This window comes from Acanthopagrus latus, chromosome 7, assembly GCF_904848185.1.
Source record: "Acanthopagrus latus isolate v.2019 chromosome 7, fAcaLat1.1, whole genome shotgun sequence".
In the NCBI taxonomy this organism is placed as follows: domain Eukaryota; kingdom Metazoa; phylum Chordata; class Actinopteri; order Spariformes; family Sparidae; genus Acanthopagrus; species Acanthopagrus latus.
This window is the reverse complement of record NC_051045.1, coordinates 14,841,099-14,857,864: the sequence shown is the minus strand read 5'-3', so window position 1 is coordinate 14,857,864 and position 16,766 is coordinate 14,841,099. Positions and strand designations below refer to the sequence as shown.

Sequence of the window (16,766 nt, the reverse complement as noted above, 5' to 3'; positions counted from 1 at the left end):
TGAATTAATAAAGGGTAAAAATCTCCCTTGTAATATTCTTGCAGCCACAGGACATCAATTATTCATAAAAAATAGTAAAGAATCCATAAAAGTAGGCCATGAGTGCGGCGACGAAATTCATTTGAATATTTAAACCCATGGGGAGAGAGAGAGAGAGAGAGAGAGAGAGAGAGAGAGAAAGAGAGAGAGAGGGAGAGAGAGACTGCTGTACATCTGCAGAGTTTGCTCTGAACATCAGCAAACTGCAGCAGTACCTTAGTCAACACACAGGAGAGATAATGGAGCAGGAGAGGCTGGCTCCTCGGAGAGCAATCAGGAGGATAAAGCTCAGTGAACCCAAATGCTCCTGGCAGCAGTTAGGGAGGAAGGGCTTGGGCTCGGGGTGTGATAAAGGCAGAGAGTGGAGGTGCATTCAATAAAAAAGCTGCAGGGTCTTTCTACGTGCACCTAAAGCTATATACAAGACAGAGAGGTGCATATGCCGCATGCCAGATGCCGGGTCATAACGTGGAACACCATTTACACTGTGTTTTCTTCCTTGGTTTAGAACAGCCAAAAAAAAAGAAGGACATGTTCGTCATTTGTTACATATGCGGTGAATCCGCGGAGGGTTTGGGGAATCGATGGATGGGAACAAGGCGAGGTGAGGGGAAGGTGAGAAACGTTTCAAAGTGCAAAGACCATAAATTTAACACCTTCCCCCCGTGCGAGCAGCAGAGAGGCAGGCGATCTTTAAAGAAAGGGTAATGGAGAAAGGGATGGAGAAACGGGTAAAGGTACCTGTGACAAGAATAAGTAAGAATGGAGGGAGCGCCGGCAGGGAGGCAGAGGAAATAAACAAGGCCAGGTAGAGGAAGGGGTGATTTGGGGAAGGGGAGCGAGGGCCGGGGAAGGCAGGCGCCGGGGTCATAAAAACTAGGAGATGTGTTCTGGCCTCTGGGTCTTCATATCTTTTACATTTCTAATTAAAAGAGATAAAGAGTGAGGGAGTCATCAATCCCACAGTGATTTCCCAGTTAAGGTTTTAGAGGGGGCTGTAAACTAGGCAGCCCGGCATCATTGATTTTATAATTAGCTATCGTCACCCCAGACTTCAAGATGGAGGGAGTGTGGTAGTGGGGAGCTTAAAAGAAGGAAGATTGCTGGAGGAGTGGGGAGGCACGAGGATGAAGATGATGAGGAGGTGAGGCCTGAGGGGAGAGTGCAGGGAGAGCCAAAGGTGAGCGGGGAGAAAATCCAGAATGAGATCTGAAACAGGCAACGAGCCAAAAGGGAATATAGGTTATATAGCTGTGTGAAAAGAAATGGCATAGTTAATTACCAGTGAAATGTCATGTGAGGATCAAAATATTACTATGATCTTTGGCCAGAAAAAGACACATTAGGCCCAATAATGGATACATAAACCTTTTTATTAGGCAGAACCCCACCCAAACCCTGTTACATGACTGATAAGAAAATACATGGTGGTGTACATAACCTTCACACACAAAACTTCAAAACAAACCATAACCACTGGAGCTTTATTGCAATGGGAGACGGCGTCCTGACGAGGAGTACTCGCACCGGAGCTCTCAGTGGGACAACAAAAAAATAACTTCCCTAAGACATAAAGGCAGATTACAACCACAAACAAGGACTATGGAGGGTACATGTAGTGTGCTACCTTCTGGGGAAAAAATACCAGGCTCCTCAAAACATCCCTACTTCTATATAAGGTACACGTGCTGCAAAACCAGAATACCCAGTGACACAAGATAAATGAGAGGTTGGACAGACATTTACTCCTTTCACATGATTCATTACTTTCCTTCACACACTGGTATCATTCCCGTTCATTAGCACCAATATCTTGCTGATATCAAAGCAAGCATTTGGAAACAGATGATAAAAACACAAAGTGTAGATAAAATATGAGTAAACACAACACACACTGGTAATGATTAGGATAACGGTGAAAGGACACACATCGTTAAGTATCCATATATCAACTTTTTCGTCTAAAAACTCTTCTCTAGTAAAAATAGGGTGCAAATACAGCAGATAAAATCAAGCGTCAAAGTGTCCTAGCAAATCCTCTGAAGCCAAGCATGGAAAAAACTTTGCCACACATTGCACAAAGAGTTGTGTGAGAAAACGCCTAGTTCAAACTAAACCTGAATATAGTTTCATTGCAGCATAACTCAAGTTAATTATAAATAGAAAAATCATGAAAAATGCATACAGTATTGATTAAAAGGTAGGCAGCAATTTTTTACTAGGCAGTATATTGCCATAGGGCTAAGGGGAAAATACCAACACCATGTCATGATGTCAGGATCTATAAAGATGATTTTCTTTGACTCTCTTTTTTCATTATTTTAGGCACAAATTTAGAACTGCACGGGTGTGAGATAAAATGTCTGTACAATACAAACTGTAACAAAGAGCAACAGTGAATATTCAAATCGCGAGCTAGTAAATTAGCGTCTCATTTTAATAACCATGAAACGTAAATTCTAGCGAGTAAAAACTGCAGCTGATCTACAGTGAAAAGCTTATGAGCATTAATTTCATAATAATGATGATATGAAGTTACTGAAGTAGAAAGTTGCATCTGGCACCTATCTTAATAGACTTTAAACACAATCTGCTCAATAAGCTTTCTATTCCGAACGCTCGTCCGCCTTAAAGTGTCACTAAATCTCTTCAACTGCATCTGCGTGACACCAATCCACTGCTAATGCGAACAAGAAAGTGCATATCAAACCTTAGCTCTGAGTAAATGGAGGAGAAATATGATGTCATAGACCTACATTGCTGCAATATAATTTCTAGCGTGACGCTGTATCATTACTTTATGCCATGTCATGAATAGTGTTTCGAAAAAGCTGCTGTGGAGAATTTAATGCCGGGGCGAGAGTTTTGCCATGATTTCCAGCGGAGCCGGGCCTGCACAAAACATCATAATTACGGTGCCTGTCATGACTCCTAATCACAAATGTCATAAAAACGACATAACATCCGTCGTAAAGCTCTCGACATCACTGTGATTCGACAGAAATCATTCTGCTACTCTCAGACGCCCATGCCTAAAACTGTGCAACAGTCTTATGTCACTCATAGACACGGTGTTGACCTGCCACCACAAGCATTATGTCATTCCTAACAACAACAACAACAACAACAACAAAAAAGAAAACAGCTAGGGAAATAACACAACAGTCTAGGAGGGAAAAAACCAAGGATCACGGCAGATACGATGTAAATTGCATATTAACATTTTGTCTGTGTAGTGTGTGAGCTGTATATGTGCTTGTTAGTGGAAGAAACGGCATTAACTCCGAGAAAAGTCCCCCCCCCCTCTTCTCCTCTCCTTTTTGATCGCTCGCCACAACTGGATGTCCATCGGTTACCATAGCGAGGTGTCAGCCAGATCACTGGAGGGAGGACACAAAGCAGAGTGTTTGTGCGTGTGCGGGAAAAAAGTGAAAGAAACACACATTCTGGCTGAAAGAGGAGGTTAGGCTGAAGGAGTGACTGAGTGGGAGAGAGAGGGCTTTAATGATGCTGAAAATTGGCCCGTGACTGCGGTACACCCCTCAGGTAAATCATCGCTACAGCTTGCTGTCAACTTATCTGTCCCCTTGTCCTCCCATCATCGCCCCTCCCACGCCCAAGCGCGGTCTCCCCCCGCCTCACCCTGGCTCAACTTCTTTTACGACCACATATTCAAAACTTCCATCTTCCTAGCCATACTCGCCCTGTCACCATAAATAATTGGTCGCTTGTGTCTGTGTGCATTAGCAAACTCTGGATTCATAGTGTGAAACCATTTCGGTGGGACACCAGAGGGTGGAATGTAACTAAGTAGGGGTTACTCAGGTACCATATTTGAGTACAAGTACTTCCTCCGTCCATTCCTGGAAATGTTGCTACATTTAAGGGAGAAATATGATACTTTTTACTCCACCGCATTTTCTCTTGCTGCTGTGTTCACAAATTACTTTGCAGGGTTTGGTTGGACACACAAATCAAGGCATGAGCTCGTAAAATATGACGCATTGCTGGAGTTTAAAAGCAGCCGGTGTGACAGGAAGAAATTTGTTGGCTTGTTTGGCCTCAAAGAAATGTTCCTTCTAATATGCAGTCAGTAATGCAAAGCTCCATTTTCGTGCATTAAATATTCAGCTGTGCTTCATCTTGCTGTGACTGTCTGATTGTCACCTGCCTTGTCCTTCATTAGGGACAATACATGCTTTACTTGATCTTACAATATATCTTAAGGGATGACAAGTAGTTTGTCCATGTGTCAAATTATTTTCTACTATTAGAGGCTTGAACAGCAGTAGTAAATCAAGTATTTATCATTTGTAGCATTAAATACCAAAATGTGCTAATGTAGCAAAAACAACAATGAAGATGTACTAAAAAATACCACTACAAGAACATGAAAATACTCTATTACAAGTACATATCCTGCATTCAACATCATACATATATATGAGTACAGAAGTATCATCAGGAATGTATACTTATATATAAATATTTTTAAAAAGTTCAAGTTCTTGTGCGACAGAATATAATACAGATTATATGATTAGATTGTTATTATAACTGGTTGGGGTGGAGTTTCTTTTCAAAACTTTATGTGAAGTTGGTTTAGCACAGTGGCTCTCAACCTAAGGGTCAAGCCACCTCTAAAGGGTCTCAAGATGAATCTAAGGGGTCGTGAGATGAATAATGGGGTAAATAAGATGTATTCAGAATTGGACTTTGCTTTGACCCTTGCTGTTTTTAAAATATTGGACTCTTTTTTTATTCTTTGAGCAGTTATTTAGAAGAGACTATGAGATGTTTAGAGGTGAAATCCTCCTCTGGTGGAAAGGCTACCAACTCATAGATGAGCATGATAAGAGACACACTTGTGATCAGAGGCCAACATGGTGGATAACCACTGGTTCTGTCTTCAACATTCATTGTATTTACAGCCTTCAAATGGAAATATTTGAGAAAAGTAGAAGTACTTTACAACTGTACTTAAGTAAAGCAAAGATACTTAATTATTTTCTATAACTGGTGAAACAAACTTCTCCTCAAAATTAAACGTTTGCATTTACATCATAGAAAATGTTATTGCACATATGTAAAGCATATATTTTTACATTTTCAATGTATGATAATTTATGAAGTATTACTCCTGTGTTATTTGAGAGTACTGGGTGTGTGTATGTGTGTGTGCGTAAATTCATGTTAGACTACGTGTTTTTCGGATGGGAAGTTGTACCTGAGAACAGTGTCCGTGTGCTCAGGAAGCAGAAGTGCTGTTTCCTCTCCAGAGCTGTGCCTTGCACATGGAAGCGGATTAGATTCCTCCTCCTCCTTCAAACCAGAGAGCAACACACACACACACACACACACGCACGCACACACACACACACACACACACACACACACACACACACACACACACACACACACACACACACACACACACACACACACACACTTAACACGTCTGTCCAAGAGCTATTACAGTCTAATAACTTGCAGACTAGGGGCCTAATTGCTTCTCGGAGATAATGTCTATATCAAACGATCCACTGCCCATGTTAAACTGGTGTGCATGGCTATCAGCATGAAGACATAGCTCATTTTCAGTATCACATATAATTACACAATGGTGACAATGAATGGCTCAGATAGCACGTCTCACCGAATCCGAGCTGTGTGCCAGAGTGTCGGATCCGGCCTGGTGTGGTGAGGAGAGCGGGGCTGGCTGGTTGATGACCACGGCGCTCCTCTCTGCCTCCCTGGGGGAGGAAGGAGGGGTGGCGAGAAGCAGGGAGTCAGGCTCGCCCTGCTCACACAGGCTGTAGTGTCCCAGAGGTCTTGGTGGACGGAGGGGCTGCAGAGCCTCTGGGTTCTCGTCCTCGGAGTCAGATAATGCACTGCCAGGCCGCCCTGCCGGATAGAAACATTGGCAAAGAAAAAAGTAGTCACCTCTCCTCAGAGCACGGCTCCTGTCGCCCTCAGCACAGGCCATTGTGAACAATATTTACTGTGGCTGTTGAATGATAGTTAACACTTTTATTGTTCACATCTGCAGGGCGTACAGTAGATTAATGTGTGGCTCCATTCACCTGTGGAGGCAATCGGGGCAGCGCTCCACTTGGCACTGGCCACTGTTCCCATCTTCTGCTCCAGCTGACAGATGTACTCCATCAACTCCTGTAGTGGAAAATACAGCCATCATATCACACACCAGGGCAGGACTTTCATCAACCACAGCCGTCACCCTCATGTCTGACTTTTTCACGCCAAAGCCATATAAAGTGGTTACACAGTAAACACACAAACACAACATTTGCTGTTATATAAATATTATTATCCTGTTCAATAGGCACTTAAACAGTTGGTTGATTTACAACGCACCACAGACTGGCTGCTATGCTCCCATACGGCAGATGTTAAGATTAAGCTGGACACTGATTTTAAAAACATTGACCATCTACTCTGCCAGTAGCGGGCAAATGTGATGGTGGTTAGCCAACAAAAACTCTGCAGGCACTTTAACAGCAGCAGCACTGACTGCCCTGAAATCCACTGATTTATATTGCACTATAAACAATTTATATTGCACAATAACAACTAAGAAGACAACAACAGACTGAAGATTCCCAACACCTGGGACATTCACGATCCCAGCGCACTCGTGTATGTGATACATCCGTAAGCTTTCGAATATAAATATATAATTATTACAGAGCTGTTGTAAATACAATCATTATTCCCAGGTGCACTCGAGCTTGAGGTACAAATCGTAACTAAACATTAAAGCTGATAATGAGTGAAGCACTGGAGTTGTGAGCTGATTAGGATAAAACAGTTAGGATTTATTTGTTAATCCATACAAGCCATTTATTCACCATTAAACCTTATCAGCTGATAATGAAAAGCACAAAGTCAGGACCCTGGACACCATACACGCACAGTGTTTACACATGAAAATACCAATAATCATTCGAGTTTGACCTCGTTCGGACAAACGTTCTGTCAGCACAAATTCAGGTTTTCCCCTAAGTGTGTGTTCTGACCTGTTTCTCTGCAAGCAGCTGCTCCTTCTCCTTCTGGGCGACCCTCAGGCTGGCCTTCAGCTCCTGGAGCTCCCTGCGCGTTTCACACAGCTGAACCTGCAGACCGGACATAACAGCATGTCAATACCATCTAAGAGATAGTGTGACTTCAGAATGACAGAATAGTAAGCAGACAAAATCTGACATTTTTGGAAAATGCATTTATTCGCCTTCTTGCAGAGACAAACACAAGAATATCAATACTACTTTCATCTCTGCATGTTAAGTCAGAGCCAGCAGGCAATTGGCTTAGCTGAGTATAATGACTGGAAGAAGGCATGGGGATGACAAGCCTCCAGGAAATTACTTTGCCAGACAAACAAATCCCTGTAAAACCACAACATGTTCTTATTACTCCCTGTTTGTGTTCGATTTAAATGAACAAGATACAACTTGTTTATTAATGAGCTTTGGACCACATGAGAGTGGTACTGAGCTTCTCATCCAGCTCTTGTCAAGAATGACATCAAACTATCCGTTTGACTTGAAAAGAGGGTCAGTACTACTAGTAAGTAGAAGTTAATTCAAATGTCGTGCATTGTTACCTTATATATCTGTGGTTTTAATTTCTGAAAACACAGTGACACATATTACCAAGGAACAATGGTTTCTCACCCGGTTGCAATCCTTTTCTCTCCCAAGCTCAACCTCCAGCTTCACTCTTTCCATCCTCTCCTCCTGCAGCCTGTCCTCCATCCTCTGCATCTCTGTGCTGAGTTTCTCCAGACGCTCATGGTCCTTCTGTTAGCATAAGACACACAACACACATTTACTCAGTATATGACATATTTATCTCAGGCAGTAGAGGTCATTACATCTTGAAGCCATCAGAAGCTGTGCCATCAGAACCAATATGACATCTAATAACGTAACACAAACATTAATCAGACATATTGAAAGTTATATTAAAAACTTAAACTCTATGACGAAACAAATGTTCTGAATTCTCTGCTCCAGGTTCTCTATTCTGCAGCAACACATTACCTCGGCAGCGCGCTGCAGACTCTGCCTCTCCTGAGTCCAGCGAGCTCTTCCTTCCCTCAGGGCCAGACTGGAATCTGCAAGCTGAAGAGTCAACTGGGCTGCCTGCAGACGAGCCTGGTGCAGTTCGGCCTGTCCATGATCCCTCTGCGCTATCGTGGCACTCAGATCACTTTTCAAGCCCTCTGCAGCACGCTCACTCGCGTTCAGACGCTCTCGCAGGCTCCGCATCTCCTTCAGCGTTGCCTCGCTCTCCGCCTGGCCATAGGTCAACAAGAAAACGTGGTAAAAGCTAAGCACGTTTATGAGGAAATACATCCATATATCAACTAAATAACAAAGTAATGGTATCAAAGAAAACAGCACCCCCACTCAATAACTGAGAGCACATATATTTTTGAATCAGGTGCAAATACTCCACTTTAATACACGATTCACTTAAGAAAATTGAGAGCAAAATTGTCTAGTACAGCTTGAAATATCAATTGCTATACTGTACTATTCTGAAGCGTCCTTTCAACCTGTCCCATCTGACTTCCAAAGAAATGTCTGACCTCTTTCCTGTGGGCAGTGGTGAGTTTCTGGGTGAGGGTAGTGATGGTGCTCTGGAGCTGCAGGACACTTGTGTCTCTCTGGGCCAGTGAGTTCCTCAGGCCCTGGAACTCCTTAGACAGACTTCGGAGTTCACCCTCTGACTGTTCCAGCTTGCTCTAAAAGACAGAAAATAAATGACCCAGATGGGCAGAGTGACGGAGATGTAGGAGAAAAGAACAATGAAGACACTGTCTTTCATTAAGATAAACAGCATGCTCTGATTTATAATTACCTGTATGCTCTTTCTTTCACTCTCCTCTTCTTTCCTCTGAGCTCCAGCCCTCTTTGCTCTTTCCTTCATCCTGCATACAGAGATTCAGTCACTGGCAATGATGAGTATTCATTACACCCACATCAAACTAAAAGAAGGAGAAAGAAAATGTCATACCTTTCCAACTCTGTCTCTCTTTCGACAGTTCTCTGTGTCAGGATTTTGATATCCTCCTCCAGCTCTTTGATTCGCGCTTCGCTCTCCTCCCTCGCATCCAATAAAGTGCTTTTCTCCTGGGCTAGTGATTCTCCTAAAGCCTGCACCTCCTAACAGACCAGAGGCATTTTTAATTTTCACAAAAAAATTAATAATAAGGAATTCATTTATCATGTCATAGACCAGGCTCCACATATTAACATTTTTTACATTTAACATTTTTATATCACCACCCAGACATTTAATTGATTTACTATTTTGAATTTTATAGTGACAAAGACAGGATATTGTTTAATCAGAGAGTATTCCTCAGACAATAAGAGCTCAGATACAGAGAAAACTATGGAAATGGTAACAGGCAAATTGGTCCTAATCAAATGACCCTGACCCCGTCATTTGCCTAGCTCTATACGCCACCTTCTGCTTCCTTTCCATCTCCTCCATTTTCTCTTGACTCTGCTTCAGCTCCTCCTGCAGCCCGGCAATGTCGCTTTCTAGCTCTCTGCATCGTCTGTCACAGGCCTCCCTTGCCCTCCTGTACTCCACCTTCTCTTTCACCCTCTGCCTGTTTGCTGCCTCCTGCACCTGCAGCAGCTCAGCGCGCTCTCGCAGGCATTCCTCCAGCCGACTCTGACAAGAGACAAAAGGAAGGAGGCAGCGGATGAGGAATCATAATTGCGCTCGCTTTTTTGTGTGACGGCAGTAAACGACAGTATTGATTCCCCAGCATATTGTTTCGCCAGCACTCATTGATTTTGCCTAACTGAAAATACACTCTACTTCACTGCCTTATCTAGTCCATATATTCTGTGGTTGTTATGCTCACCTGCAGCAGCTCAGCCCTGGGCACCACCAGCAACATGTCTGTGCCTTCTCCCTCTCCTTGGGACGCCTCCTCCAGGGTCACCAAATCCTCAAGTGGCTTTGGAGCGCAGAAAGTGAATTTGGAGCTACGGGAGCAAACTTCCCCCTTCGCATCAATATATACAAACTCATACTCTTGGGAGCTGGGCTTGGGTAGGTAGGAAGCTAAAAAGTGGCAGAAAAAAAAAGAATCATGTCAAAATTGATTTGCAATGAAACAGTTGGCTTCCTATTCTGCTGTACAGCACTGAAGGTTGGATCTATGGACACTTGAAGCTATTTAACTGTCTCTTATTTTGGAAGAGCCTTTAAAGATCATCAGAACTTGTGATAATACAGCCGATTCTGATATGCTTATCCTGGCTAATACAGATAACTGATAATTTCCCATTTTTGCATTAAAAAAAAACCATTCATAACATGTAGTGTATGTGCAGCTGAGGGTAACAAAGTATCTGAACCCTCGTGGAACATATACTGCAAACTGTAATGTGTTGCCTTCCTCTGAAATTGTAAAAAAAAAAAAAAAAAAAAAAAAAAAAAAAAGCCTGCTACAACATGTTTGGTTCACTATTCTACACCACTCTACCCAGGTGCAGCAGATTGATGTCATTGTTCTTCTTTTTCTTTGTCTTTGTGTTTTTTTGTTTTACATTTTAAGCCATCTTATAAGTATAAACAGACACCAACTGTACCAGAATTTGCAAATGGCTTCATAATATTAATTCTATTTACAGACTAGAATGTCACATACATGGAAAAATAGTCATTCAAGATACAATATGCGAGAATTTTACTGAACTAATATGATCAACAAAATGTGAAGAAATAATAATGTTAAAAACGTACTGTGTTCAAGAGATATCTATTGGTGTCGGCATGTTGACAGCTAACCTCTAGCCACTCTGCACCTTAAACAACACCAACACTCCCTCGGTGCTCTGAAATCCCAGTCTGGGGAGTATCAGCTAATACGAGCGCTAGCTGCACGGTTAACTAAGCATACTAGCTAATGACAGCCACAATTAGCAGCAATTAGCGGTTACTCTGGTGATATAAAGAGCCAAAGTCATGCCCTTCAGCTGGACCCTTTGGGACCTTGTTTCAGCAAAACTTTTTATGGTGGTGAATGAAGAGAGACACATTCTTTTCTGATCCTGCTTGAACTGATGTTGAATTGATGATGTTTGTCAATTGAAAAGAAAATGTTTCAAGTCAAGAAAGTCAAATTTTGTCACAACTGATGTAAAACGCTATCTATTTTTTGTTCTAGTGAACTGAACTGTCTCACTCAACACACGTCACCCACACCCACATGGCTACCAGCTTGGCAGGTAAAGGTACTAAAAAGTTGAAACCAACAATGAAGCTGCTCATATAGACAACTGTAGTTATGTGAAAGAGTAGCTTGTCAGCTTTGTGAGCTACAGGACCAGCTCTACAATGTTTAAGTCATGGGTTTTTGGAGACATTCATTGCGCATCCATAATCTATTCAACACTGATTAACTGAATTTTACTGGTTATGTACAGTATAACTGGAATGCACAACATATAATATTTACACATAGACATTTCACTATTTGTACCTTTCTAATATTGATTTATTTGCAATAATTCACCTGCCGACCACCAGGGGCAGCACTCATTCAGATGAGCAGGTGAGCAAGAAAAACATGGCGTCGGGCGCCATTTTTGACTTAACAGTGATTGCAGACACGTAAACAGGAATTAGCCACTGGTAATCATATCATTATTAACCAGGTTATGTTAACTTTAATCGACCTGCAATGTACTCTTTCCTCCTTAACGTATCGTCTAGAAGTCCAGCTTGCTGCGAGTAGCTTCCCGTTTCAGTTAAAGTGAATCCTGAGAACAGAATGACGGAAGTACACGGGCCTGTGTCAAGCTAGCTAACTTTTCACATGTTCTTTGGAAGATGCCCTCTAAAGTCAAGCACAATAGCTGCATAATGAGCACCCGTTGTGCTAAAACAAATGTTCACATGTCGTGAGATAGCCTTGTTTGCTGTTTGACTGTGGGGTTGGAGGACAATATCGAGTTTCATCTCCGGTTGTTCAGGTGAGCGTCAGGTGCAGCATGTTAACGTTACGTGTTAATATGGCGTGCGTTAGCATGAACTACAAACTCCCAACTGTCGATGGCTAAACAGTTGACTCATTCGTATACAGCACTTGTGTTTAATTAGTAAGCTAACCACCAGTACATCAAACATTGAACTGGATCTTGTTCAGAGTTCAAAATGTTTAATTCACAGTGAGAAAATGACCTTACAGGGCCTGCTGTTTTGGTCAATGATTAGCTAGCTTGATGTGTTTATGCTAATGTTAGCTCCAGTAAGGCCCAGCACACAGACTTCTAAAACATTTCCCAATCTGCTGCATTTTTTCACTTGTTAAATACATTGCCAACCACAGTTAACAATAGCAATTATATTTAATTATGTACCTAGTTCAATGCAAACTGTTACAGTATATTTTACATGTATTTTACTTAATCTTACTCCTTATTCTCTTCTATTAATATTTTATTGAAATCTCTCTTTACTGTGATATTTTTATTATAGAAGGAACTGCTGTAACGAGCCATGTATTTTTGATTCTGATGTTGCCTGTGAATTAAGCAGTCCTGCGGTTGCTTTCAGTGTTTGTGCTAAGCTATACACTTTGCAGAGCTACTGTATCCTATTGAAACCGCAGAGATGAAACGTAATTAGATAAAATCAAACCCCAACATCCAGTAATAAAGCAAACATCAACATCCTGTTTGATGCTATCCATGCGTTCAGTCTCTCACAGTAAGTTTTTAAGTGTACTAGGATTGATTCTGCTACTAAATAACTGTTTTCTGAACCATTTGCACTGTTAGCTGAAAAACTGTCCACTGACTTCAAGTTTTTATTTGCCAACTTAACCATATTTATCCTTTTCTCCACATTCCTGATTCCCTTTTATCCACCCTCAACAAAACGGATGGGAACAGATGATGTTATGCCTCCGGCTTCCTACTGTGACCAGAGAACAGCCAGCCACAGCCTGTGACTTCCTCTAGCCCATAAAGTAAGCTAACCTAATATTACCCTTATCTCACACAGGCTCTAGCTTCATGTTTAGAATGATTTACTTGGAATTCCTGTTTCACAACACTTGTACGGTAAAAGGGCCAGATGGAAAACAGACAGGAAGAATGACATACAGCAAGGTTTATGAGCTGTACTGTAACTTACAGCAGCAGCTTGGGTCACAGTGCAGGCAACCTTCTTTTTAAATCACCACATTGATGATGATAAGGAACCATCAGCAGTTTCTTTAGACTTTCCTTACCCTGCTCTTCTTCCATGAGGAATGACATTGACAGTATGCTCAAGTTAGTGGTGATAAATCAGGGGTCAGTGCCACACCTGCTGCACATGTGCTCCTCACACTGAATCACACTTATCAGTTGCAACTGACAGACGGGACAGAGTGAACACTGTACTCTCCAGTGAGTAGTAGTCGGAGCAGGCTCGGAGCCACTGTCTGTGTCATCCTCATTATTCAACTTCCTGCATTCTAAAGAAATGCATTCAAACCACAACTGAGACTGTGTCTTTGTTCGAGACCAGGCTAGGAGAGATATTTATTTTCTGCATGGGATATTTTTCCTTTTGAATCCGTGGAAATACTCTTTAAAGACGGGAATAACTAACATTATCCTCCATTTAGTACACCAGTTGCTAGCCCTCTGTATATCAGCAATTCAATTTACAGAAACATCAATCTTATGCTGAAGGTTTTATGTGTGGATCTAAGCACTGTACTAGTATAGATTCTGGTTAACTATGGGAAATAAAATACAATTAGAAAACAAGGGCATGAGTACCCTGGAAGTGCACGCAGCAGTTGACATCGGTGCCCTCCTGATAGTCAGCTGGGGCCAGTGCCCAAACAAACGTGTGGTAGTCCTTCACTGATGACCATTCCACCTGAGGAAGGAAACGTGCACACACTGTTACACAAACACTTGAATACAAACCCTCTTTATTGTCTTGATTTTTGTGACAGTAATCAGGTTAACAAGACCTTGAAGAGCCCTATCCAGTCATTGCTGGCCCAGTTGTGCTGTGAGCTCAGTGTGTAGTGGCAATCGACTCTGCTCTGAGGGAAGTAACTGCAGCCCACGTTTCTGAACTCCACCAGCCAAGCCTTCTCCATGGCAACACAACAGAAAGGCAGGCTGTTTTGCACCTTAGGGAAAAACACAATGTTAAAACTTGAGTTTCTATTTGTAGGTTGTTGTCTCTTTTTTTTCTTCCTAGAAGTTCAAGGTAGAAACTGACATGCATGATTAGATGAGCTAATTGTGAAATAGGTAAGAGGTTAGCGCCGGAGAACAAACCAGACAGCGGCAGCCCTCTGTGAATATTTATTCAGTGTAAGAAGAGATCCTGACTGTGCTCACACTTGAGGAAAGGACGCAAGAGCTAAACCTTGGCGTCAATGTGGCCTTTGAGCAACATGACATATTACATGTTTGTCACCAGGGCTATTTCTGTCATCGTCAACATTTGCCATTGTACACGGTCACGTGTGAGCATGCAGAGCAAGTTGTCTGGGGCCTCCAGCATGCATGGTGCTCAAATTCCACTAGAAAATGCACACTCTCCTTGAATTTTGTCGAATTCCTGCCTGCAGTTACCCACACCACACTAAGACACGTGTGTCCTACAGAAAGTATAATTTATTCATTTTGCATTGTGTGGGGTATTCTAACGACTATAGGTCCTACGTGCCCATCTGTTGGATGTCCAGACTATTCTGTAGGGCTGCAAATTCTGATAAATTTTCATATTGATTAACGGTGAAATAAAACTGTAACAACTGTGAACACAATTTCCCAGAGCTCGAAGTAATGTCTTCATAATTGCTTCTTTTGTCCCACCAACAGTACAAAAGCCAAAGACTCTTCATTTACTGTCAAAAATGACAACTAACAGCAGCAATTCTCACATTTAATGAGCTGTAACCAGTAAATGTTTAACAAGTTTCTTTCAAAAAATGACAGAAACGATTAATCGATTATCAAAATAGTTGTTGATTAATTTTTTTAATTGATGAGTAACTGTAGCGAAAATCATAAGATACAGAGATGAAAACTTAGAGATAAAATATAATGTGTTTACATGTACACACATTATACTATGTCTTTTAATATGACAACAAGTGCAAAGAACTAAAAAGACCTGGAAACAACTGTAAAGCTCTATTCCTGTCATACAGTGTGTTGCACGTGTAGATTGACTGTGACTATGCCATACTTTATCTCCTGGGGTACAGGCATAATCCAACATAAATACAGCGACGAGGAGTTTCTATTAGAGTAAAGCAGCAGGAGGAATACTAGAAGACACATTTTAGTGAACACTGTGGAACATTTTTTGCAGACAAGACTTGATCCACGACGAAAACGTACAGGAGCTCTCGGAGGGCTCACATTACACTCCACAAGGCTTGAGGCCCAACAGTAGCACATGTCCAGAAAACTGTGTGCCATGCACGTCGATGCACGCCGAGGAAGACAAACATGTCACCGAGGCGTTCGGAGGTAGATCTGAACCTGTATTCGCTAATTGTCATGGTCCAATTAGGTAATGTGCTGCGCGTGCACGTCGCACGAGACAATAACAGGCTTTGTTAACTACATAAGACAGCTGCGCACATTATTTCTCGACCGTCTCTGGTGTCTCGCTTACCTTTATTTCCCTCACTTCTTTGCACACAGTCTATTCGAGATGTCTCTCTGTCTGATACTGGAGTCACGGTCCGCGAGAAAACAACTAAAACACGAGCGATACGGTCGTGCTTTCCTCCTCGGGCTCAGTTGCTCCACTAACCCGAAACAATAACAAAAAACCAAAGGAAAACACAAGCATGACAGCCTCTCTTCCACTGCGGAATTATGGGAGCTGTTGTTCACCACGTCGATGAGACGTCACCGAAACACGGCACTTTAAACTACAATCCCCAAGCTCGAGGCAGAAAAGCGGAGGTCGCACGGGACGTAATATGATGCCTCTCATCGAGCGCTGTTACATTTCTCATCGGGTGTCGAAGCACGGAAGACTATTGTTCGATGCAGTTGAGGAGTCTGGCCAATGGAAAAGAGTCTTTGTGCGTGCGCTAAGATAAACAACGACATGATAACACACGTTGAGCCTTTTCATTTGCTGATGTCATTTATATTCTTTTTTGGACGCAAGGAAGCATGCAGATGTTTACATTCCGACTGCTTTGTTGATGTCAGTGTTGTTATTACGTGTTTTTTCATGTAGGCTATTCATTTTTAATTACAGAAAACTACTAAGGATTATAATCTATATAACATTAGAGCCTTGTGTTTCCAATAAGTTGAATTGTTTTCCAGCATGAGACTGTTCCATTTAAGCACATTTACTGAATTATCTGCAGTGGTTGACGAAGTACTCAGACCTTTCAAATGAATAAGTGGCAATATCGCAGTATAAGAATGCTCTGATACAAGTAAATGTATTAACTTATTATCTCACTTAAAAGAACAAAACTATTAGCATTAAAACATACTAAATTAATATACTAAAGCACACAAAGTAAAAGTGCTAAAAGTCTAAAAAATGACAAAATTTGTGAAGTCAAGACATCAATGTGTTACCCTCAGTAAGGTTGCAGTTGTTAAAGAAAATTGGGTTTTTATTACTTAATGCATTATACATTATAATAAACATCATACTTTTATTAGATTTTTATGTTG

General features: G+C 41.7%; 2 protein-coding genes across 10 annotated transcripts in view; one reads left to right on the top strand and one right to left on the bottom strand.

Moving 5' to 3' along the window:
- Positions 1-1,391: 1,391 nt before the first annotated feature.
- calcoco1a (calcium binding and coiled-coil domain 1a) lies at positions 1,392-15,938 on the bottom strand. Of its 2 annotated transcripts, none has more exons than XM_037103484.1 (15): positions 15,733-15,938; positions 14,063-14,227; positions 13,863-13,965; positions 9,944-10,146; positions 9,535-9,747; positions 9,079-9,227; positions 8,923-8,992; positions 8,651-8,806; positions 8,100-8,354; positions 7,731-7,856; positions 7,077-7,172; positions 6,123-6,210; positions 5,696-5,943; positions 5,267-5,358; positions 1,392-3,419 (listed from the first exon to the last, which is right to left on the bottom strand). In XM_037103484.1, the coding sequence occupies exons 2-15, from the start codon at positions 14,192-14,194 to the stop codon at positions 3,392-3,394; spliced, it is 1,959 nt and encodes a 652-aa protein (XP_036959379.1). In that variant the 5' UTR covers positions 14,195-14,227; positions 15,733-15,938; the 3' UTR covers positions 1,392-3,391. The 2 variants fall into 2 exon arrangements, with proteins under 2 accessions (XP_036959379.1, XP_036959378.1); XM_037103483.1 differs by having other exon boundaries at positions 5,267-5,361; positions 15,733-15,937.
- LOC119022525 (homeobox protein Hox-C10a-like) overlaps positions 11,625-16,766 on the top strand; it is a 143,723-nt gene continuing 138,581 nt past the window's right edge. For 2 of the 8 annotated variants that reach the window (XR_005075961.1, XR_005075962.1), the window contains exons 1-2: positions 11,625-12,062; positions 12,984-13,060. The gene's annotated coding sequence lies outside the window, so the exon portion shown is untranslated. Of the gene's footprint in view, positions 12,063-12,983; positions 13,061-14,044; positions 14,172-16,766 lie in introns of those variants that run through there. The other 6 variants (XR_005075964.1, XR_005075963.1, XR_005075968.1 and 3 more) reach the window with 5 other exon arrangements.